The 26996-nt window shown below is 33.2% G+C and overlaps 1 protein-coding gene and 1 pseudogene across 3 annotated transcripts in view; both read right to left on the reverse strand.

Moving 5' to 3' along the window:
- Nucleotides 1-26996, reverse strand: part of NAV3 (neuron navigator 3) — an 855568-nt gene that overhangs the window by 217005 nt on the left and 611567 nt on the right. For all 3 annotated transcript variants that reach the window (XM_037846473.1, XM_037846472.1, XM_037846475.1), the window contains 2 exons: nt 13852-13924; nt 10894-11071 (listed from right to left, as the gene is read on the reverse strand). In XM_037846473.1, the coding sequence (XP_037702401.1) occupies nt 10894-11071; nt 13852-13924 (251 nt within the window). The remainder of the gene's footprint in view (nt 1-10893; nt 11072-13851; nt 13925-26996) is intronic.
- On the reverse strand, nt 18497-26912 carry LOC119541556 (annotated as a pseudogene).

Consider the following 26996-nt stretch of genomic DNA (forward strand, 5'->3'; position numbering starts at 1 on the left):
TTGTGTGGGCTCTTTCCTCTAACTGTGGTCACTGAGAAACTTGTACTTAGCTAGATCATTTAACACACCTTATTAAACCATCTGTTTAAATGTCTATTTCTATTAGTTAGTAGGCAATTTGAAGGTAAAAGCATTGCCATAGCTCAACCTCGCGTGTAGCATATCCTTGGCACGTGGTGGAGGGTGAATCTTTCTTTGTTGAAAGATCACATTTGAACTTCAAATCACCAATGAAAAAGAACACTGGGCTCTGATGACACATGTAAAGGATCACTAGCAATAATATCATCTTTCAGTATGCCATGTGGTGTTCATTGACTGTGCCAAACTGGACTGTAGTTGATTCATCAAAACATAAAATTCAGGAACAAAACAGTGATTTTTAAAATGGATGTACTTAATACAAAAAGTTGAATAAAGTGTATTTATAGGGCAAGGCAGGCTGTAGAGTAAAGACAATCTTTCTCATTATTTAGGCTTTTTATCTCCTTATCTATATTAATTATTTTAGAACCATAGTTGTTTCCTTTCCTATTTAACTTCAGCTTGGAATCATAAAAGCTCATCATAAGAGTAGCAGTCCTATACAGAATAAGTCAGACACTTAGTTCTCCTGATTCGCAAAGAAGGAGAAAAACATGATTAATCCTAACATCACATTTGCCTTCAGCAGCACTATTCCCAAGGAGAAAAGGAGGAATACAAAGAAACAAATCTCAGAATATGAAGTAAGAAATTTCTCAGGCTTGAGTTTCAAATGGCAGTTTTACCTCTCAATGTTATTTTTATTTCTTTTGTACAAAATGGTATTTTGTTCAAAAGGCAGGAATTATTTCCTTTTAAATCTACAGAAATGGTTTAAGAGAAAATTGGGAATAAACTACCCAAGATAAGGAATAATTAACTATCCAGGAAGAAGGCCTTAAACTAAGGATTTTTAGACAAAATAACAAACATTGAAGACAGTAAAGCACATTCACTAAAGATTTTTAAGACTGTGATAGAATGAAAAATGTTGCCTTATAAATTATGGGATTATATGATTGCTCAGGGTACAAATGAAAAAGTAGTTTCAGGATTAAGATTAAAAGAGTTCCTAAATCCAAAATCTTCTTTGACTTATAAAGATTTTCCCTTCTGCCAAGTCCCTTGTGAAATGCTATTAAAATAATAACAAATTAATAGGTCTAAAGAAGAAGGAGGTGTTTGGTCACTTCTGCAAATGTCCCTTTTGTAGCTCAAAACCATATATGTCCCTTCAAAAAACATTTAAAACTTTTTGCAACAACTGTCCTTACATCAGAGTATGTGATAAAAATACTTAGTCCTGATACTTAAATTTTTCAGAGTTCACTGAAAACAGTTATTGTCTAATCCATAAATGAGTCAGAAACTTAGGTTTCATCCACATGTGTTTCTTTTTAGTAGCTGGGTGGCTGAAATATCATCCCAATTGCTTTTGAGATAGGTCACTGTGATAACATATACCATTAGTGAAATATGGTACAAAAATATATTATAACCTCTGTCTTATCTTAAATTTCTGCAGAAAGTTAATAGGGCCACCTGCATGGTCTGCTTTTGTGAGATCTCAAAACAGTAACTAAAGAAGGAGATGCCTGTCTTAGTTATTAGATCATCAAAGTCTCATGCTCTTTTAGGAATGTAGAACATCAGGATAAAGGAGAATTCAGGAAACCAGGCTCATATTGCTCTCACTATGTTACCATAAATTAGATTTTCCACAACACATTTAATTCTGCATCGCTCACAACACTAGTCTTTTCCATGGATCTTTTTCTATTTAGAGTTTTTAGTATGGATTAAAATTATATTGCAATACATTCAAAGTACCAATCCTCCTTTTGCTCATTTTAATGCAACCACCTTAAGAGGCTTGGGCCCTGAATATCAGTAAGCAAACTACTTTGTTAAACTAAAAAATTAAAATTCACTTTGGTAAAGACCACCCTGATTAGTGAAAATTCCACGTTATTCACTACTTTATTTTAAAATTTTTCAGTAAGCGCAAAATATGGTTCCTAACTATTTCTCAGTGTGGATGTTCATGAAAATGACTGTTTTTATAATATTTACAAAATATTTGAACTATTTGAAAATCTATGAGGAAGACGATTTTATTGAGTCCTTGTAATTGGGCTACTCTTAACTTACTGCACAGCAAATGTAATCATCAGTACAATCAGTCTCATATTTAAAAGGGTGGCCTGGAGTCCCAAAATATCTCTGATGGTGAACTTTGTTCCAGAGTCTGTCCCACAGCCTTGCAGGGAGAGAAGACCACTTTTGTTTATAAAACTTATGAAACTGAGAAGTCAATCAGGAAGGAGGAGGGAGTGAGGGTGGCCAGAAATAGAAAAAGGTACATGACAGTGGTAAGGTTGACAGTACCCTCTACAAGGCAGAGGGATATTTACAACTTGGAATTTACAATTGATTAATTGGAAAAGTCTCATTGGCAAGATTCTTTCAGTTGCAGAAATGTATAAGCCCCATAGATCCAATTCCATGCTCACTCACTCATAATTTGGTTGTCCAAGGGGATTTGACTACACGAAAATAGTTCAATGGTCATATTGACATGATTATTATAGTCCTGTCACAGCTGCACTTTCCATTGTAAATTAATAATTTGAAATTTTGAGATAAGGTCTTTAGTGAAAACAGATTAATATATAATAAATTCATATGATATAAAATTACAAGTATAATAATCAAGTCTATATTATCAGCATCCATTTGAAGAAAAATACCCCCAAACTACTAAAATCAAATAGCTATATTTAGAACCAAACAATACTTAGCATTGTTCTTATAATTTGCTCACTTCTGTTTTTATCTAGACATATTTATGTCAAAAAGCAAAGTCTTAAATTCTCTAAATTAGGAGTCAGTCTAATACTTTAAAATACATTTTAGATTCTCATAATTCTCTTGGAAAGATAGAGTATAATTATTATGTTTTCATTTCATACCTGAAGAGAGTAAGCTCAGTTGATTTCAATTTTATTAAGGGGGAAAAAACTATTAGACTTAAGAATGATTCTGTCTATGCCTTCTGAGACTCAAACTCACACATTATTCCCCTCTCCCTAATGTGATGCCAATAACATGTTGATAAAGGAATAATAAAGGTTTAAGCTTACAACATCAAAGAGAAAAGAATAGGGAATAGGGACCATCAATGGACAAGACATTTCAACGGACTGTGGAGAACTGAAGATAAATGGAGAAGAGTTAACGGAGGAAACAGAGTAAGAGAAGCCTCACCCTGTTACACCACGGAGGGAAGATTCACTGTAGAAGAATAAAGAGGGAAGCTGGACTCAGAAGCTATCAGGAGCCTTAAAAGAGGGAAACTGATTGAAAACCTACGCCAGTCCCTCTCTGTGGACCACCCCTTGACCAGACATCTTCACTGGCAAAAAATAAACCAACCAACCAACCCTCTGAAAATTAAGCATTTTACCTGTAATAACTGAATAATCCCAGAAAAAAAGATACCGTCATAAAGTGTTCCTTTGATTTAACTGAACTGATCCCCTAAAGCAGAACCCATCATAAAATAAACCCTGGCCCATAGTCAAAGCTATCTATCACTTAATGCTCAAATTCAAACAAATATCAAGTTCCACCAGACATTCAAAGAAGGCCTTCAATAAGAAAGGATTACATCTTGATTCTGCAGAATATGTTTATAAGCACTCCACTGGTTTTCAACTTTTGGAAGCAACCTACTAAGAGCCTGGAAAACATTTATGTGTACAAAATAGATTGTAAACCTTACACGTGTGGAAACTCTTAGCGAATGGGGGAAAACTGAACAAAAGAACCAATATCCATGTTTTCTTGCTTTCTCTTATTCCCCACTACAATCAAGTGTCAACACAGAAGCCAGAGTGACCCCTTGATTTATATGCCTGTTCATATTAGAGAAAGTGATAAAGTGGGAGAACAGTGACGAGTTTGACTCAAGGTTCCTAATGTGGGTCTACATATTTTATTATGCATGTAATGCACTCTTATATTGGGGGGGAAGGGAAGGAGAAAATAGCTGGTTTGAGTGTCTGCTATATGCTAAGTACTGGATAATTTATACGTAAATTATTTCTTGTGGTTTTCCCAATAACCCTATGAGTAAGTTGTCATTCCAGTATTGCAGGTAAGAACCTTGGTATTTGAACAGGTTAAAAACACTTGCCCAATGCCATACCAGTGGGAATTGGCAGGTGGGATTCAGACCCATGTTTGCTTGACTCTAATGTAACCAAAACTATACAGATGCTTTTCCATTTATGACACTAGAAGTAGGAATGGTTGTTAAGCTTTAGAGTAGAAAGACGCATACAACATAACCAAAGAGTGTGTGTGTGGGGAGGGGGATGTATGTGTACCCTCTTAATATTACACCCTCTTGGTTCCCAAATCAATCAATTAAAGCATATTTTCTTTCCCTTCAATCATTCTTCTCTAGGACATAAAAAATATCCTGTTGTGTTTTTTCTTTTGTTTTTGTTTCGATTCATAAATGTTCCTCTTTTTTTTTTTTTTTTTTTTTTTTTTTTCAAGTTTAATTGATTCACTGACTTTCTCAAGAGCACACGATTGGCCACAGCACAGAACTGAGTCAGGCAACTAATTGAAGCCAGGTTCACAAAGGCTTACATTACTGAGCCTTCCTGTCATCTTAAATTAAACTTCCTTATATACTTCTCAAGATTTATTAGCCACAGGCCGAAAAGCTGTAAATGGTCCCAGTTTCAGAGTGAATCTCCCAGAAGGAAGTGATGTTTCCTGGAAAAGAGACCCCGTAAGGCAAATGTCCTCAATGGGAAGAGGATTCCAAGGGCAACGTGTGTGGCAGGGGTCACAGGGACCTTGAGAAGGGCTGCAAGGGAAAACAAGTCACTCAAAGAAAATTTAGCCAGGGATTTTGTGGTTTGACATGTGAATCCTATGGGAGCAAGTTCATCTAAACTGTAAGTGGACACATTCTTGAATTACTCCTACAAAATGAAAAGCAGAGGGGTAAATGATCTGGAGATTGTAATCCTCAAATTCCTAACATAGCTCCTTAAATTTTTAATTCAGAAAGACTAATCATTGTCTCTGACTTTGCCACTTCACTCATCCATCTACAACTTTTCCTATCTCCACTTTCACATTCTTTTTTTCTTTTTGTATGTTTTAATTCTGTAAAACATGAAAGTAAAATATTTATTTAATTATCTCTATTCATGAATTGGAAAAATTCACAAACTATTCAATAACAGGACAGAATAATTTAATAGTCTGGCCAAAAATTAAGTTAAAAATCCAGATTTTAAGAAAATCACCTTCCTTCTTTGAAGCTTTTAACAAATAAAAAACATCATTTTTAACATATACTATCACTTTAACACCACATGCAACCTGGTCCATTTTATAGTTTTCTTTCACTATAATTATTTTTCAGATATTCTCAGAAAATCAAACACTCACATTCTGGACATTTTGGGCTGCTCTCATGTACCAGGCATTGTATATGGTCATAGTAACACTAAACTTTCTGTTACCTTTCATTCAACCAGAACTCTAATCGTCAAAAATTAAGATGTGGGACCGGATGATTAGCAGAAATATATGAAATGGTGAAGACATATTTACTTATGGAAATGAAATTTCTGAATTTTAAAATTGATCCATTTCCACCTTGTTTTCTAGAATCACCCCACAGTTATTATTACCTATAGAAAATGCCTGAATATAACTCATATAAACTATTTAACACTTCGTAAGAAAATATTTCTTGTATTTCCCCACTTGATGGGATAGAGGGCCCTTCATCTACTTTTTGCAAAAATAAGAAAGGACAAATAGAAAGAACTGATCTTATTTTTCGTATTAAATAACTGCAAATAGGATATTTAACATTATGTAATGTAGCAAGATATTTAATCTTTACTCATAAAATACTTCCAAAGATCAGTGACACAAGAAATGAAATCTAATTTTTTATATTAAATACATTTAAATTCTTTGAGAAGTGATGACTTAACCAATAAAGTCTCTATCACTCCAAATATAACCAAATATTTATCTGTGAAGGATTTAAGGAATTTAGAACCTGAATCCAGCTTTACTTTAATACATATAAGAGAAGTGGATAATTCAAGTCAAATGATAAAGGTGAGAGTCAGTGATCAAGCAACAAGATTTCTCTCACATTCATTAGTTAAAACCACATAAAGAAGACCAATTTAGGAATAATTCACAAGTAGTGGTTTTAAAAAGTATTCTTTCCCTTGCAACACTAAGTTATATCCACAAGATATGGGCAATCCTTTATATTAACATTCATTATTAGTAAAATGTAATAGCAATCTGAACCATCTTAAAAGCAATCCTTTTGTGTCAGTTTAGTTATGGTACCAAAATTTTTTTACCCATCTGGTAATAAAAACTTTGAAACAAAAGTCAGAATATGCTTTATTAATTGCAAATTTGATGCACTGTTTCTGAATACTAGATTAGCTATCTTACATGACTCCTCTAAGCAAAACATGCCAGAAAAAGAAAGGAGTTATAAACATAAATGTCTTTTAGTAACATTATATAGCTCAAGCACTTCACTTTCACCACCTACTAGTTTTTAACTCATCCCAAATGCTAGCATATCTTGATAATCTGCTTTCTTATCCTACAGAACAGAAATATTAGAAAAGGAGTTTGCTACATAGAAGCAGAAACACTGACAGCAGTGAGATAAAATGAATGAGTGCCAGAAAGCAAGGGAGGAACATAGTATCTGTAACAAATAGATAAAGAATTTAAGAAGCCTACAATCTGGAATCAATTAAGACAGAAGCAAACAGTTCCATGCACTGGGTAATTTCTGAAGGCGCCACTGTATACCATATGGAGCCTAACTGCAGTTGAATATCATGATTCTGCGAGATCAAGAACACATTCAATTATCTGCATCATACTAATTTTTAAATATATATCAATATTAATTTTAACAGATTTACGTCTATAACTAAATCTTTTAAGTGTTGCTACTTAAAATTGGAAATGGTTATAATGCAGATTAATTCTTACATTAATTCATTTAAGATATAATTTTTGAGTACCTACTATGCATAAGGCTCTGTAATACAATATAATCAAAACATAAAAATATCGCTGTCCGCACAGTGCTTACATTCTAGTGTGCAGGGAGGGGTGATAATGAACAATACATGTCATAAACGAATAAATTGTAGTAGATTAAAGGATGAATAGAGCTACAGGAAAATAGAGTAAAGTGCAATAGAGAGTGGAGACTCAGGTTATTGTACTAAAAGGGTGGTCACTTAAGCATCTTTAAGAAGGTGACATTTGAGCAGCTGACTTGAAGGAGGATACGCAAGTGGTTGGGGAAAAGCATTCTAGGCAGAGAAAATAACTAGACCAAGTTCGCAATGTGTATGTGTGACTGGAGTATTTGAGAGCACTGTAGAATTTCCAGCTAGCGAAGGACATGTTCAAAGTGCTTTTTATATACTGACGCATTTAACCTCCAAAACAATTGGTGCCATGTTTTATTCCATTTTTGTCAAAGGATGAAACTGAAGTACAGAGAGGTTAGATAAGCTTCCCAAGGTCACACAATTAGGAAGGGTTGGAATAAGGATCCAAGTATAGGCAGTCTAATTCCAGAGGTGAACTCTTAATAACTACAAGTCTAGATGCCACTTCAACAGGACACACACATGCACACACACACACAAGTTGGAGAAGCAGCTGAGAGATGTTTTGTTTTTCTGGATGCACGTTTTATTTTTGTTCTAGTGTATTTTACATGTTAACCTTTAGATCGAAATTTATTTTTAAATTAAAAAAATGCTCAAATTGATTGAAACCATCTGGAGTTATTTTTAAAATAGAGCCATTTTAAAAATTATTAATGTATCAAATATTATGGAATCATATACAGTGGTGGCAATTTATTTTAAATATACAAACAGAATAAAACAAAACTGTCTTAATGAACTGAAACAATGTGCCCTAAGAAATTTTTATTAAGCTACAGAGAAACATATAAATACATTTTTTTACTAAATATACAAGATTAAATAGCAAGTGGTCATTTAAGCTATTTACTTGAGAAGAACTTACTTTGCAATCAATAAGAGGGCATCATAAATCACGATTTATTACTCACACCTCTAGCAAATGAAGATAAATATGTCACTGGGAATTTATTTCTTTTAATTCTGCATTAGTTACCTTGGCTCTAATACATAGAGACTATATTCCTTTCCTCTGTATATTATCACTATGGCCTTTGGAAAAATGCTTAAATATGTCAATTGTTGCACATAAGTTCATATAAATTCTAATTCATAGATTAATTCAACATAGAAAATCTATGCAAATGTGAGTAAGTATTGAGGTCTGAAATATTTATAATATTTTTAAGACATCACATGTTCTATTAAAACGAGGAATTTTAAAAATACATCATTATCAAAACTCACACAATTCTGACATAATTCTTTATACTCCTTAGATTTAGAGCTCCTCTATCTCAAGGCCCTGCCACCTCTACCCCACTATATCCTTAGTAGAGAGTACTACATTTAGTACAGTGAGTGCTTCTCAAATATTTATTCAAGTATTCAATCCAAAAAGTAATTAAATCCATTCATTAGAAGAAAAGATTTCTAAGAGTTTGTCTCAGTCTTAAGGATGCTGGTGAAAAGAACACTTTTCATAACTTTTCAATGAAAAAAATGATATGTCATACCCCAAAACGGTGTAAATTTACCATGGGTAAAATATATAGACTTATATTTTAAAATACCCAAAGGTATCATAATAGCCATGTATACCTAGCAGGAACAATAGGGAAAGAAATAACACTCCTTCCCCCTCCCAAAAGGATCATCATAACTGAGAAATTCTGGGCAAGGAATTCCACAAGACACATACAGAAATAGAGTGAGGTAAAGCAATAATAAGTGATAGTCCATATCACTTTCAGAGTCAACATGCTTTGTACAAAACCATTTTACTTCCTTTATTTTTTCAGTTATTATTCTTGCTTCTTGTCTGTTCAAATAGCTAACACGAAGCTCTAGAAAATATTACTTCCGGCGGTTTTCAAAATCTGAATTTCTTTTTACCAACAACCCACAAAAAATAGATGTTTTCCTTTTCTCTCGTTCTCTATTCTTAAGGAAATCCAAGGAAGTTACACTGAAATGTTTTTACTTTGACTTGCACAATTTCACTTGACATCACAAAAATCCAAATGAGCTCAAAGAGCAGAAGCATAGTTGCATTACTGAGTGATGAGAAATATCCCCCATCACTCCATGGACTTCATGGTATATTCTATAATTTTCTGTAAAACTAGGATTTTAAAAAAAATATTTATTTATTTTTATTCACTAATGTAAAAATCTGCCAAAATGAATAGACTTTATATGGATAAATAAATAAATAAATATTGCTTAATATTAAATGAAAAACGGTCCACATGAGCACTGGTTGAGAGAAATGAAAGAGAAGTGGTTTATTGATGAGTTTACTGATAATTTGTGAACGTATTTCTGGATTTTCATTTTAACTTTTTGAGTCAATTTTAATTACCAAAAACATACTCAGAGTAAACTAAGTATTATTAGGTTTAAAGCCTGGCTTCTAAGACGGAAAAAGTTAAATATTTACTTACGTTTGATATGTATATATATTTTTAAAGATGAAGAGTATTTTCATCTTGGAATTCCTCCCTCCTTAAAAAAAACAATCACAGCTATTTATGCAAGAGCACTAACTACCTGCCACTCAGTTAGCAAATAGGAACAAGTACATAGATTGCTAATTCCATTCTGTGATGGCATTTATCATGCGTCAACATGGTTAGGCTACACTCCTCAGTTATTCAATCTAGTGCTAATCCAGGTGTTGCTGTGAAGGTATTTTGCAGGTGTAATTAAAGTTCATAATCAGTTGACTTCAAATAAGGTAAATTATCCTAGATAATCTAGGATATTTAAATCAGATTTAAACCTAGAAAATTTAAAACTGATTCAACCAGTTGGAAGGCTTTAAAAGTAGGACTGAGAGAAGAAATTCTGCCTATGTATCGCAATTTAGGCTAGTGCTGAGTCCCAGTCTGCCCTTCCTGAAGGCTTGCCCTTAGGATTTTAGACTTGAATACCCAGCCCCCACGATCACTTAAACCAACTCTTTGCAATAAATTTCCTAGCTATAGCTGCCACTGATTCTATTTCTCTGGTTGAATCCTGACTGACACAAATCCAGAGAGGGAAATTGTAGTAATGGAAGAGGGAAGGAAGGACACTACCCAAGCTGTGTCTACATGCACCAACTGACTCAAGTCAGACAAACACATATAGGCATATGTATATTAATATGCACACATACACACATACACAATCTCACACCAAAAACAGTATGTTCCCAAACACTCAAACCTCTTTGTTTAACAGACCTGAACTTTCTGACACTTAAGTGGTTTCATCAACCACAAGGATAAACAAAAGACACTCAAAAGCATATCCTAAATCTGAAAGTAATTTATAGAACAGTAGCCACATCACATTACTTTCACAAAGACATTTCACATTTCACAAAGACATTACTTTGATACAGAACAACAATCATCTTTTGAAAACAATTTTTTTCACCTAAAAGGAGACAGCCATTGCTTGTCCAATAAAAAGAAAAGTGGTTATAACTTTTAAAACATTAGTCAAATAATCCATCCCACTGATACAGCTAAAAAATGCAGTTTTTCAAAGCCACAAACAACAGTTGGTTTACAATAAGTTGCATCTAGTCAAACTAATTTTAAAAACGTCCACTGCCTCCCTTCCTTACCTGGACTGCATATCTTGGGTTTTGGCCTGACTGGCTTCTGCCTGAGGGGAGGTGTGAGCGACTCGCTGCTGGAGCTCCACCAAGGACTGGTAATACTGTTGTTGGTGCTGTTGCTGCTTGTAGCGAGACAAACTGAAAAACAGCCCTAGAATGGCTTTTAAGTTTCCATTTCTTATTTCTGCATAAAAAGGAAAATATAAAAATGGCACAATGTAAATTGAAGATTTTTCAACAAATAAAATTCTAGATGCAATCCTCTTAGGCTGAATCTATGAAGAAAAATAGAACGTGAGTGTCTTGGTCACGGACTCAAGCACATCTGAATTTCTGAAACATGCTACCATTTCCAAATAGCTTGGAATGTCAGGGAAAGAATGAAGGGATGGAGGATGGGGGGAATAAAGGTCATTCAAAAGAGATGAGGTAGCCTTGAACTACTTTTTTTTTTTTCCCTAGCATTAGCTTTTTCTTGGAAATGGATGGGCTTTCTGTCTGGTGCTAATCATTGATTTAGCACTCTACTAGCCTTACAAATACACACAGACGTTACTGACATAGCAGTGGTTATGAACTGGAGAAAAAAGCCACTTAAATGTCATTTGTCCTGTATTTATAAATACTGATGGTGTGGGTTGACCTCATAATACCAACTGGATTTATAGCAGTTGACATTCCTTCTAAATCACCCACCACCAATTAAAAAACAATAGATAGATACAAATAGAGATATGGATATATATTCCAAAAGTACACTACATTGTAGGTTTCAATTTTTAATGCCCTGATTCTTTTATTTTTAATTCATGCTGTATATTAATAAATAATAATGATCAGCTTACATGACTTTAGATACACATAATTTAATAAATTTAAGTGGAAATTTTCATTCTAACACATGGAGCCTCCTGTAAGTTTTTCTAATAGCAAATAAAAACTTAAATGTACAAAGTAGGCTAGAGCATGTGCCTACTTTTTGCTCGTGTGCAAAAATATATTAGGAAAAGAAAAATAAGTGAAGTTGGATATGGCTGTCTATGTTCTATAATCGTGTTTTAAATAAATCTTGCTGTTTCCAAGAAAATACAACATGCTATGAGGTCATGGTTTTATGTCCTCATTTGGAGTTTAGGAATATTAATAAACTACTTGGATTGCTTGCTCTCTGTTTATCATGTCACTCAAACTATGCAGTTGAATTATTCATATAAAATATGCTTCTGAGTTCAATTTTTTTTAGACCTTCCTCACAGTTCCCATAATTTAAAAGAGTTGGCTTGGTCAAAGTCAGAAAATTATATTCTCCTGTAGGGGTGAATGGTCATCTTTGGAGTGTTTTAAAAATTTTATTGTTTGATTATGTATGTTTAATAGTTTAGAAAATAATTTTCGATCATTCATATATTTTAAAGAATGAATACAAAGCAAATAAGTTTATATTAATTGTGGATGTCATGAGAGAAGGAAGAGACATAATACAAACAAATGAAAGGATCTCTAAACTGCCTTTACCAAGCAAAATATTATCCTGGAGAATTACATTCAAATTTTGTTTTAGTAATAGAACCATCACTTAGGTTTGAACTAAGCTTTTTGGTAGTTAAATGTATAACTGGATTATACACCCCAGCATATAAATATAAAAGATAAAAGAAATTTGAAATAAAATAACACTTAAATATAAAAGAAAAATTTGAGAAAAATTAAATATTTCTACTAAATAGCCATTATATTTCAGAAGCCACATAATTTCTCAGTTTCCAATGACAGCAACATTTTAAAAACTTAGAATTTTGTAATATTTCTAATATCTGTGGGAAAAAGGCTTTGTAAAGAAATTAACCCTAATAGAAATACTTAGCCAACCCAAATTATCAGAGTGTTTAACAGTATCTAATAGGAATTAATTTTAAAATATAACTAACATTCTAATTAAAAATAATTCTTTTCAATACTGGTCACAAAGGACTGGCAAATTCATTACCTGAAACAATTGGTTTTGTTAATAGGACTTGAAAAATTTAGAAAGCCTCCCTAAAAAGAATATTAAAATTCAATTTCTCACTTACCAGAAGTAGTTGCATCACTGATAATCCACATTAGCAAAAGAGTGTCTTATTATACTTTTATGAATATGACACTGAAGATTTGGAATGATAACTGAATAGACAAGTGGAAGGAAGTAAAGATAGTGAATAGAATGACAGATGATTGATGGAAGGAGAGGGAAACAGATACATCCATTTTCTTCAATATGACAAAGCTACTCTAATGTGTGGCAAGTTTTGCAAACTTTTGCTACTTCCCTGTGTGTAAGTAAGAGAGGTTCAGAAAAAATGCATAAATGACATAGCTAATTCAGTCGTTTTCCACTTTGCTATGTTTCACTTTTAATGACGACCTTTCAAAACTTTAATGATTTTATAGCCTTCACATATACCAATTATTATGTTATATTACATATAACAATAATCATATGCAGTGCTAATTTTTTAAGAATTCATGATAACTTATTTAAACTTTCCAAATATTTAAACTATCATTATCAATATGATTATATTATGGAAATATTATTAAATAATAAAATTAAATATTATCAAATAATGTGTGAACATAAATTACACTTTTTTAAACCCACAACTACGTCCATGTATCATCCAGCATTTATCTATCTATTCAATTCCTTAGACTCTAAAAATATTATACATTAGTAATAGCATGAAGATATTTTGTTAATCCTCACTGCTCAAATACTGAATTACGTAAAGAACATCTCTAGCGAAATATGGAACTAAATAAGTCAATATATCGTTAACTATTATGTTTGTTTCTATTATTTTGGAAACTTTACTGATTTCCTTTATTGTATTAAGGGTTATACATTCTAATCCTACATTGCTTATGTTAGGAAAAATCTTTTTAAAACATTGATCTATTTGTGACAGTTGTGCTTTTTCTTACCTTCGGCAGATAGACCTTGGACATTTACTCCTCTGGCTGCTAGAAAACTAAGGCAAACATCAACATTTTCAATCTGCAACATGAAAAGCAGTGAAAAAGCAATTTAGAGGGTTATTTTAAAATAAATAAATAAGCTAGAATGAAACCAGAAAGAAACATGAAGAAAGATAAAGAGCAAGTGAATACCTTACATTCGTTACATACTAAAAATCTTTACCAGAGTTTAACTAGAATTATTTTGACTAATTGTAGAACGAATATAAAGCTTTCATTGTCCTGTTTGTTACTTACAAACAATTCATAAAGGCCTGATTAAGAATGGCATTCTGGCATATCAGCAATCCACCTACTTAACATAAAACTGGATTTTGTGTTTTACAAATAAGTTCCAGTGAAAGCATCCATAAAGGATGAGTCATGCATGTGTGTCTTAATGTTAGGATGTGGGTCATAGAGATTCAACAGCAACATTTGACAAATATGCCTAAAGATAGATGCAAGGGAGAATTAAGTGACATAATATCAAAGAAATGATGCACATTTTATCCTAAACCATAGAAAATGTTTATTTAAAAATTTTATTCATGTTTCTATATTTTGAATAATCCTCTGATTAAATATAGGCATTACATTTGCTATTTAAAAGAACGAATACCCATGGCTTTTGAATAGTTGGTTTCAATACGTTAACTTCTTGGTAACATTTGCGGTAAGAAGAAAAAAAAACACAAATGACTGAGAAATTAATTCACTGGTTTTATCTTAATATTGTTCATGGTGTAACACAGTTATTTTTCACAGAAAAGACTAGAAAGTTCCAGTTCTTTCTAAGTCATCCCCCTGGGTTTTACTCACATACCATAAATCTTGAAATTCTAAAATAAATAGGATGTTTAAACTTAATAACTTGGCAAGGTATTATTTTCTGTCTTATTAAATTCTCATCAAAAGCTATGCATCAGGACACACAAAGTTCTGCCAATGTCCTTTCTTTCTTAGCTTCACAGTAAGGTCAAAAATGTCTCTTAAAGAAAATAAAAATAAAAAGAGATTCTAGAATTTGTCCTTACAATGCACAAAGTTTACATTCCTTTTTAAATGTAATTTTGCACAAAAATTCAAGTAATAAAATCCATTGAGATGCTCTTTTCTTTAAAATGACCAGAGCCAAGGTACACACATTTTCTTTGAATAAAACAAAAAGACTTTTATGTTGATTCATTCTTCACTTCAAGATCAGTTTTACTGGAATTATTATTTAAAAAATATATATACAGCTGAAATGTTGAATATAACATGACCTAATGAAGCTTGTTGTTCTATCTATCAGTAGAGCCTATGGTGCTCATATGTGCATCAAATTCTTTCCTTTCTTCACATTTCACTCTACTACTAAAAATAAGGCTTGACAGAAAGAAAGGAAGGATGGAAGAGAAGATGACAAGGAGGGAAAGAAGATGGAAGGGAGGAAAGATGGAAGGTAGGTAGAAAGGAAGAGAAAAATAAACATTCTCTTGTTTCATTGCAAGGGCTGCTTTAAAATAATACTCATTTTTAATTCTACAAAGATCTTCACAAAATTTGATATGTCTGGCCTTTGTGAAAAGAAGTTATTTTTCGGCTGCACTAGTACTGAAAATGAATATGCAAAAGCTTATTCTTCATTTAAATGATCAAACTATTTTGAGAGGCTATTTAAGAAGGGATACTGATGTGCTTAGAAATTTTTCATGTATGCACTTTATCTTTGCTGAAAACATACTCTTCATTTCTCTCATATCTATTTACTGGGAACATCAACCTTTTGTAATATTCCTTTATAGTCATTCATTAGAATACCCACAATTTGAGATAGTTAATAAAGTTCCCTATTATTTACTATACTAGTTAAGTAATATCAATCGAATAAGGACCTCCATACATAGTTTTCAAATGACTATTAAATGCCAGTTTATTAAAGTTTGTCCTTGTCTATTGGTTAAAATAAATTTTTCTAACAGTGTAACAGCATAATAAAAATAACTTAAGAAAATAATGTATTTTCCCTATTTAATTCCAAAGACCTTCTGTAAATTCAATCATGGTTGTTAGTGCTGTGTTACACTTTTTATTTTTTTGGCACAGCATAAAAGTTATATTTAAAAAAATAATAACAAATTGCCACTGATAAATCTTTTTAAATGTCGTTTATATGGTTAGTGTCCTCATGAAAGGCCCACTTTAAAATAATTTGAGAGTACTTCTTAACTATATAATAATATACTTTGTTTAATGATCATTTTTTATTTCAACAAGTTTTAGAGATTAATTTCTCATCAATCCTGGTTTAGAAATGGATTACTCTTGAACATTTCTCATGTTTATAATTGCTTTACTTTTTTTTTTTTTTTTTGCCATATTACACCACAATTCTTTGAGCTATAAACTGTAAACCTTTTTGATAACTTACCAACAGATGAAAGCGATTTTGTCATAAAATCAATACAAGTCATTGTAGATGGTTTTATGTTTTCTGAATATTGTTTGAATAATATATCAAATAAACTATCAAAATTCACATAGTATTTTACCACCTGATAATTTGTGTCAAATTTTAATTGGAATAACACTTCATGTACCTTAATATGTGTTTTGTAAAATTTTGACTGTGATGCATAGCAAGAGATACATTGAACAGTACAACCCTGGGTACACAGCCATAAATATAATGGGAAAAAAGTTTCATGGAACAAAACCCACCCTTATTACATTTGGGTCACTTTGATGTTTTCTACTCCATTGTATTGTCTCCTGTTTAATCTATTAAAATGCTGGTTAAAACCCACTAGACACATTTCAGGATACAGTTATTGATGGCAATTTTAAAAACAGTGCACCAGAGCACTGCTACATCTACAATGGGTCTTTTAGCGGTGACTACATTCAATGGGTAATAAGAAAGTGAAAAATCATGCTCAGAAGCAAGGTTTCTGCAAGGATAAAACTAAATCAGTTAACTGATGTACAGAAAAAAACGTTCAAAATGCACATGTGCCCCTACATCTAAAATCTAAAATTTTACCGAAGCAGACCTCATCAGTCTATCTAGACACACAAATTATTTTGAAAATAAAACAAGTTAGTTGAAATTTAAGTCAATCCTTAATAAGCAACCAGGTATTTGACCAAATTAAACAACTATTTCAAAATTACTGAGTTATTGGACAGAATTGATGTTTTCCCGATAGCTTTCTCCTCACTCCCTCTATTGGTTTGTAAGCTTATAGAAATACTTGTTGAGCAATCATAGATATATTTATTTGTTTTTGAAGATAAAGGTTTTGGAGACTTCAAACTGCAGGAAGATAACAGCTTATATAGATTCAGCAACCCAGTACTGTGTTTGATATCTGATAGCTGTTATTGCATACTTGAGGAAGACAGGAGGGAAAAGTGCTTGATGGCCAATCGGTCCTTGTATTTATGGAAAAAAAAAAAAAAAGAAACTAAAGATCACTGAATCCAGAGAGACTGCATATTGGATTTTCTTTGGGATCTTTAAAAAATATACTAATCCCCTGTGCCTGACATCAGACAATACCAATCAGCATTTCTGTGGATTGGGGCAGACATCAATACATTTTTAAATTTTAACTCCTAGTTTCAGTACAACCTCATCTTTACAGATGAGACAACTGAGCTTCAGGGAAGAACATGAAGATGAGCAAAAGAAGTCAGGCAAAAGAAAAAGAGGTGCGCTGAAAATGCTCTTTGTTTTGATTTGCATGGTGATTACACAGGAGTATATGTATATTAAAATCATTCAACTGTATACTTATGGTTACACTAGTTTATACTTTTTTTATGTAGGTTTTACTTCAATTTCTTCTACAGTATTTTATACACACTTCTATGAAAGTTTTACTTCTATAAAAAAAGAAAAAAGAATAAAATGATCAGTTGCTTTGTTGAGAATAGACCGTTATAGCTTGTTAGGTGGCTGTTGCAAATAATCAGCATGAGGGTGTTTTGACCAGGCTAGTGTCAAGATGATGTGAAGAGATCAGATTCTGGATATATTTTGAAGGACTCTCAAGGGAGGCATACAAGAGAAAGAGAGGTGTCAAGGATGACTCCAAGGATTTTGTCCTCAGCAACTGGAAGGATGAAGTCTCTTGTCATCCATCCAGTGAAGGAAAATGAAGTGGACGGAAACAGGGAGTTTATTCTTGGACATGCTGACTAGTCTCTTAGGTATCCAAATGGAGATACTGAGTAGATATTTGGTCACAGAAATCTGAAGTTCAGTTGAGAGGTCCGGGGTGGAGATCTAAATTTGAGAATCATCCTCATATGGATGGTATTTAAAGCCATGAGATAGGATTAAATCACCAGGGTAATGTAGACATAAAAGAGAAAAGGAGCCAACCCAGCGCCCTAGGAGATTATCTTTAGAAGGAAGAGGAGGATGCAATTGAAGAGATTGAGTAAAAGCAACCAGTGAAGGGGGAGGAAAATCAAGAGAGAATGTGTAAATCACTTAGTATAATAGTCTGCACAAAGTAAGAACTCATAAAACAGTAGCAATGATTATTATAACTATCTTTAATATTAATAGAGGGTGACTAATTTATAAAGTGACCTCACAGCCTCTTTTTTTAAAATGCATAAAATATATAGTGGTTTATTTAGACGGTTTTAAATGACTTCACTGTGGAATTCAGCATAACTGGAACAATCATCCAAGATCTCAACAGGAATAATCTTCTTGCTAGGCAATGGCTTTTGCTTCAGGTAGAAATGCCTCCCAGTATTTTATCTGCTGTTGTTGTGTTTGTACTAATGATTCTGAGTACTTGATAATAACAGTTTTAAAATCTTTCACTCATTCTTCCTCAAATCTTCCAACTTCTTTTTGAATCATTTTAGAGATCTGTTGAAAATCTCCTTTTCCTTGTTGCACTTTGGCCTCTCACTATCTTATTTCGTTTTCAGCTCGCTGTATTTTATCTGGTTTGTTAGCAACCATCATTTTTGCCTCAGTTTCACATTTTTTGAGTAAAGTAATTTGAGCATCTTCCCTTTTCTGCCAGCACTTCATTCGATGGTCAAACACACCTTTCACTGCAGCAATAAGACAACTGTAGTCACTTAGTACTTCCGAAAACATATAGAAGTCACCAAAAGCTTGTTTTTGATGAAACTGGTCTATCTTCTCCTCAACCTTGGCAAGCTGAGACAAAGCCCTAGATAAAGCAGTGTGATCCTCAGAATTACCTAACGTGGCAGCACTTTTAGCAAAGTTAGCTGTGTTGGCTGAAAGGTCTTCTATGAAGACCAAGGCTTCAACACTGGCATGAAGTTTCCTAAGTTGCTGATCCAGGTTCTCAAATTGCTGCTGCTTTTCTTCAAACTATGCATCCAATTCGTTCATCTTGACTGTCATTTTGTTGATAGCATTGGCAGTCTTGTTCACCATCCTCAATATTCCTTCTCCACTCAGAGCCTGTGTATTAACTGCTCTAGGCAGCTCAGAACTCTCCAAAAATTGCCTTAAATCAGTATCCTGTAGTAAAGTTGGATGTTTTACAGTTTGTTGAAGATATCTTTCAAGAGCTGTTCTCTGTTTTTCTACAGATTTAGTGGATTATGAATGTTCTTTTCCCACTTTGACCTTGGTCATGCTTTACTATACTCTTTTCTGTAGCTGGTGGCACAATATAACCAACATGTAAATACTTGCTTGCTAATTTGCCATGCGAGCCGAGAAAGTCACTGAATCTTCTTCTAACAGAAAATTCACTCTTATTGAACATGGAAAAGGAAGTCTTTGTTATTACCCCTTATGCCACATAAGCATTCATGCCACCACCAACTTTCTCTGGATCTGACACACCAATTTCTATATCAAAAATACCTGCATTTGCTTCTTCAATCCCCTCCCTGGATCTATCGAAGATTATACGAGCAGATATACTCTTTGATTCAATTCTGGGAGCAATTAGTATAGCAGGGGTGACAGGGGTAACTGCAGGAGAAGGACCCAAAGACAGTATAGGTTCCCTTTCTGGACTGTCCAAAGAAACTTCTTCCATGGCTTCGGCAAAAAGATCTTCTCTGTCATCATCTAGCACAACTTCCGTGGGTTTTGGACCATTGGAGTTTGTACTAATATCTTCTGCAGGAAGACTAGCTGGTTCTGGAGACGATGGACTTGACTCAAGGGTAGAAACAGTGCTGGTGAACAGGTCCTCTCTGTCCTCCAGGTCCTCGAAGTTGGTGGGCTTCCCATCCCCCAGAGGAGGAAGCTCCCTCTCGGCGCCATCTTCACTCACTGACACTACTGCGTGACTCACAGCCTCTTTTGCTTTTGGCAACACACCAAGTTTCCTGAGAGCTATCTCTATCGCATTAAACCTATTTCCCGATTCTTTATTACTGTGGTTTCTAAACTTTGCTACATGTTAGAATCACTTGAGCTTTTAAGAATATAGATGCCCAGTTCACACCCTTATCAATTAAGTCAGAAAGTCTGTAGAAAGGAGCCACTTATCAGGACTTTTAACAACTTATCAGAACTTTAAAAAAAAATATCCTGGAGATTCCAATGTGCAGCAAAGTTTGGCATCAACAGTTTCAATATTCTCTTTCAAAGGAACTAACTGCATATCATTTCAACTTATCCCTATTTGCATGAAGGAATTTCACTTTCAGACTGTAGCAATACACTGTCTTTTGCCTGTTTGGGCCATGATACTACATAGTTCAGTAATTTTATAGTTTATTCTTAGAATGGTATATGTATGCACATACACACATAGACACACATATATACATATATGTATACATTAATACAAATTCATTCTGAGTTCTGTGAGCACCACATTTTGGCTCAGGTAACATTCACATCTCTAGCTGATGGACAGTGGCTCCCAGGACTTTTACTTGCCTATTATGATGTCACAAATAATTTCTTGGGTCCTTTCTTCTATTTGTGGTTCACATTTTCTTGGTATGAAACCTCTATTTTGTCTCATTTTCATGTTAATTTAAGCACAGCTGGATAACTATAAAAATATTAACTATTAAACAACAATAAAACAAAAAGTTTCTAAGTTCTAGATCCAGTCATTATCCTCAGAACCATTAAACATATGGGTATACTGAGCCTTGAAGCTTTTGGATTCTACTAAAATACTTAAAGTTATCACAACAGCCTAAAAAAACACAGTTTTGTTAGAGTAAATCTGAAAGTGGTCTTCTGTGAGTTTTCTCTATTTAAGAAATTAAACAAATTCAATAGAAACTGGTTCATATTTTTAGACCTGAATTTTTAGTTGTATAATTAATATTGGTATTTTTACACATCGCTATTTAAAATTTTTATGTTCTATAAAGTAAAACCATTCATTTATTCATTCACTGAACATGTATCAAGTGTACTTTGTGCCTGAACTATGCTCAGTGCTGCAGATATAAATTTCAAGACAGCCACTATCCCCATATTTTCTTAAAAAATATTGACTTATTTCCAGTATTTTCAATACTCCCATGAAAAACAGGCATCCATTTTTCAAAACAGAAATTTCTTGGTCTAATTTTATCATTGTACATTGTCCTGTATAAACTTACTAAGTATGACTACGTCTAACTACTAAATCACAAATTGGAATGAGGAAAGGAAGGGCTTTCATTATCTGTTTTTATGAAAACTCAAGACAGTCTTCACTATATCTGTGCCTTCAATTTTTAAAAAAATCTTGGTGCCAATATGTGTTCTCAACGAATTAAACACATGTATGCATTGGGAATACTTGCTTTTATTTATTTCATTGTTGAATAAACTATTCAAAAGGAAATGTAAGGTTTCTTTAGTACAACTCTTTATTGAGTTCACATACTTTAAGATTCATGTTTTATGCCAACCCAGCCTTTTAGGATTTTTACTACAAAACTGTTATAACTTGCTTTGGGATTTGTAACTGTAGGCATCTTTCACATTAACAGAGTTATTAAGAGTTAATATCTTGTCTATTCACAGGTTTCTTTCCCTTTTATTTATAGATATTTAGTGGAAATTACATTTAGGTACTAAATATCTGGATATGATTAATATCAACCTCATAGTTGTGATTAGGTTTAAGCCATGGCACAAACACTTAACACTGAGCGAGTAATTCATTCAGCAACTATTGACTGTTTATTATGGGCAAAGAGCTCTGCTGGATGGTGAAGAGATGTAAAAATGAATTACAAGGTCTTTGCCTTTGTTAGCTTGTAAAATAGCTGAGGATATAGAAAATATTCATAAATTTCCATAACATAAGGCATAGTATGATAAATTTCAAAAGACAATTATAAACAATGTTCCCTGGCAGTAAATAAAATGGAGTTATAAATTTTCACTAAGATCAGGGGAAAGCATCACAGAACTGCCATTTAGACTCTAAGGCAAAGTCAGATTTTGATAATTGTAGACAAGCATTGGAAGGAGTGGTGGGACATGCCGACTAGAGAAACCATGGGCAGATATCTTCATAAAGGATGCTTGGGAATAGATCATGCCAATCCTTACTTTCTGCAATTAGGCTCTCAGAGCTGACCTCCACTGGCTGAGATTAAAAAGACCTCATGCCCTTGGATTCTAAAACTGCTGCAATACAAAAAGTTAAATAATTTTAAATCAGGTGGCAGGCATACCATTTCAAAGACCAATTTCTCTCTACAGAAAAAATGAAACTTGGTTAGGACATGTCTGAAGCATTAGATACTATTGTTAGGAACCAGACATGGAGAATGCTGAGACTAATATACAAACCACTCTTGACTTTGGCTCTCTCTGGATGGTGAATTCTGATTGGCTGCTTTTGTGACTTGTGCTATTATTTTATATAGAAAGGGGGTCATCTGGACCAAAACATGAAAAATAACTATAATAACAATAAAGTGCTAAAAATCAAAAGTCCTGAATGCCAGGCCTTATTTTGTTGAACTTATTTTTTAATAAGTTTATAAGCAATCAGGCCAAGATTTGGGATCAAATAGATGAGTCCAATCCCTGTTCTTCCTCTTACTAAATGGGGTATATAAGCAGCTCCAATGAGCCCAGTTCCCTTGCAGATTAGCTGTGATGATTAAATCAAAAATGTAAGCAAAGCATATATCACAGCAGCAGATATAAAGTATAATCAATATGTGGTGATTATAATGCTGAACTCAAAGGTCCGTTTCTAAAATTCTATGTTTCTATGTAATGATTTCACAATATCTCTTATTATTTTAGAAACATGGCTAATACAAATCAGGAGGACAAAAAGATTTTTCAAAGTTTAACTAGGTATCCCATGATTTTTGTTTATATCTAGCCACACAAGTGAGTTTAACTGAATACACTGTTAAAATCATCTCAGCATAATTTCATGAAGCAGCTAGCTTGGACACATGTACTGAATTTCAAAAAAATTATCCAATCAAAGTTAAACTTTTCAGATGATTCAATTGAGGTCATATGAACAGGTTTCCTCCTATTATTTATAATAAATTTCCTCCTATTTAATTTCTTTTCCTCCTCTTAAAGAGATAATTCTTTAAATGTAATTATTTATCATAGGTTTTCAAGCTAAGAGTATCACAGTTCATATTTAAAATCCCTCACCTTTGGTATTTTGTTTCGCAAACTAGGATTTTAAACATTGTTCTGTTGTTACATATTTTATCACTGATTATTATATGTGACTTTTTTTTTTTTGTTAAATTTGAGTGGTGGAGGGATTGGAAAAGATGAAGCAATAAGTTCTTAAACAATATTAGATTGCTGAAGGTAAGAACACCCTAATGAAAGAATGTTTTCTAATGATAAGTTTTATTGTCTTTATGTATTTACTAGGATACTGGCTTACCAGGGGGAAACAATTTACAGCATTTTAAGTAAAAAAAAAACAAAAAAAGAATCCGGGTTAAGAGTACACTAAATGATTAAAAAAGTAGTCAGTGTTCAAATATTCAGAAGAATTACTAACTGTTTTCCAGTGGAAATAGGTACATTGATAAAGCTTACAAATTGCTCTTAAAATAAAAAACCTTATATCTTAAAATAAAAAACCTTATATCTTCTCTCCAGAAAAAAAAGTGAAAAAAAAAAATTTCATGGAATCTGGAATCCAAACAAAAACAAGTTAGTTTGTTCCAATTTCTATTTATCAAACAAATGACACAAAACCAATTTAAATTTATAAAAATCATAAGATCAAAATTTATTTAATCTATAATATAAAGTTAATACAACAAAGCATTCTTGTATTTTTAACATTTAATTTCTGAATGGTAGATCGGTTATTTCCTATTAAAATAGCTCCCATGTTGTTCTTTTTGTTTATAAATTGGATTAATACATTTTAGGTAATAACTCCTTCACGCTATTATGAAAGTAGTTTCGAAAACAATAAAGATTGAAAACCCAAAAATATTTCTAAGATAAAATACTGAAGAGAAATCATAGTCTGTGGTGTTTTGCTAAATCAATCTAGCACATCTGGGTTCCTAAGGAGTTTAGAGTTCACCACTCCAATCATCAGAGCAGAAGTCCTGAGCAATTAAGTGACTATACTCTCCACCCCCCAACAGGGTCAAAAGGAATTAGAATTCCAGTGATCACTGTCTTTTCAAAATGCCACACTTCCTCTCAATGCCTCCATGTTATTTCAGTTACTTAATTTAAACTAACATTGAAAGCAACTTCTACAGACAAAGCTGGTTTTAAAAATTGTCACAGTGATATTCTCATAAGTTAAATGTAAGTTTCTGAATACTAGTACTTTATGCTTATTCTTCCAAAGTGAGCCTATATGAAAATAATGAAATCACTAAGAAAACTATAAAGTAAAAACTTCTGCTAAATATTTCTTTAGAGATCAGACCTATATTTGTATTAGAACATTTGTCTTCATTAAGCTATCTTTTTGTAGTCATTCCAGAAGATGAATAGTTTCAAAAATGGCAGAGGTATCATGTGAATGGACTAATTTAGCAATATTCCACTTCTCTGAGTCATGTGCTAGAATCCTGCGGTATGCCATTTATAAGATTTTATTAAACCTTTAAGAGCATTCCAATATTTCATCTCTTCCCTATTTGGTTAGGAGCTTCTTCTTATCTTACCTAAAAAGATCCTTTAAAGGGGCAGCAATTACAAAGCACTGGATGAAAGAATTAAAACTTTAAAGGACAGAAAAATAATTAAAGCACAGGACATGTTCATTATCAAGAATCATTTCACTATCTACTGTAATTATAGAAATAGAATAAAGATGAATGTGAAATCCATAATAGTAACTACTCTGAAGTCCCAACCCTATGGGACATAGAATAAGATGGGTAGGGAAGACTGAAACCTCATTTTCCATCTTCTAGGAACAAAAAACTGTAAGAGTTGTGACCATTTTGAGTATCTTTAACTCAGTAAATCTTAAACAACATATACGATACGATAGAAAATAAGATTGAAGGTTGTGACAGAAAAATAACTGAGCTTCTAGGGTGAGGTTGAGGGAGGGGACAGGCAAAGGAAAGGGTGAGCTGTGAGCCTCATTTTCCAGATCCTTAGCTATGCCACCTAATCTAATGCTGGGTTTACAACTATTTCGCATAATCAAATTTCCTAATCCCTGTATACATTTTTGAAGCTCCTTGAATGCAATGGTCTATTTTAAAATAAAATAAAAAAAAGTTTCCAAACCAACTTTTCTCCTACATGTCTTACATTTTTGTCTAAGAACCTTGCACTTGTGCCTCTAAATTTCAAATAAATGTTGGGCATTTTTTCCTGCTATTTTTAATCTGCTGGGCATTCTGGACATTCCTGATATTTATAGTTTACTAGCTTATTTCCTCATGTAAGCTCACCAAAGTTGTGGCATGCAGCATATATTTTGAATCCTGACACCACCCACCTAGAAACTTCTCAACAGGTGCTGACATATCAGTAACTTTATCTTTAGATGAGGTTAAATATAGTGTTTAGTAAGCTACTAAAAACTAAGTTCTGTTTTTTTGGATGAGGTTACTTCAAATGAAATATAACCATGACTTTGAAACTTAGAATACATATGAATCCAAATCTCTCACTAGTAGTGCTAATAGCTTGTTGAAAGACAAGTTCATAATTTTTCTTAAAATGTGTGCTCTTTGGCCCATGATATTTGAAAGAATATATATTTACATTTATATATATACACAAAACAGAATTTTCCTCTATTATAAGGTAATCATCAGAGAATTACATGAAAAAAAAAAGCACAGTAGTATTATCTATAATTCTGAAATTAGCATATTGATTTGAATTTCTCTATTTTCTATTTAATTCACTTCCAAATATCCATGTCTCCACCTCTTCATAGTACATTATGACACGACACAAAGGAAAATGTAACCCCATTCCTTTCCAAGATTAAATATTCCACATGGGCTTCAAATTTCCTTCTCAGCCACTTCCTTTAGGACTTTTCATAAATACTTGTATCCTTAATCCCTTGGATTCTCCTCTCTGCCTATATTGCTTCTTCCATATCTGCTTATTTATCTCCCTTGCAGAAACTTCCCTTAACTCTGCCTTCCTCTCAAGCTATTTTTTTCTTCCCTTCAACAGGAAACTCTTATTTAAGACTCACTGAAAAGATCCATCTCTCAGTTATTCCTGAACCTGCTGTCTCCTTTTAGAAAACAGTCACATAAAGTCATGAACACCTGTCTAATGACTGGAACTAACTCCTCATGCCAGTACACCAATGAGTTGACTAGTAGCATTTGACAACATCTCCCACTTTCTGCTCATCTCACTTTGTGTCTTCTTGTTGGGGAAGCTCAAGTATCATTGCTTTGACTATCAGAACTACCTAAGGATTAACAAACCCACACCTGTGATTCACTCTCTCAATACCGGTCTCACTATCTCCACCCTCTTTTCCTTTTCTGACTCTTATACCTCTACCTATCAGAGAAATAATGATGGCCTCCAATATTAGAAACTCAGGTGTCTTCCCCTCTGACTTGACACAGATCTCCTGTGAAGTATCATCCTTTTCCATGGCTTCACCTCTTACCTACACATAGTTGTATTATACCCAATATCTTTCTTCTGGCTATCAGATACCTATGTCCAATGCCCTAGG

This window comes from Choloepus didactylus, chromosome 8 (genome assembly GCF_015220235.1).
Source record: "Choloepus didactylus isolate mChoDid1 chromosome 8, mChoDid1.pri, whole genome shotgun sequence".
NCBI lineage: Eukaryota > Metazoa > Chordata > Mammalia > Pilosa > Megalonychidae > Choloepus > Choloepus didactylus.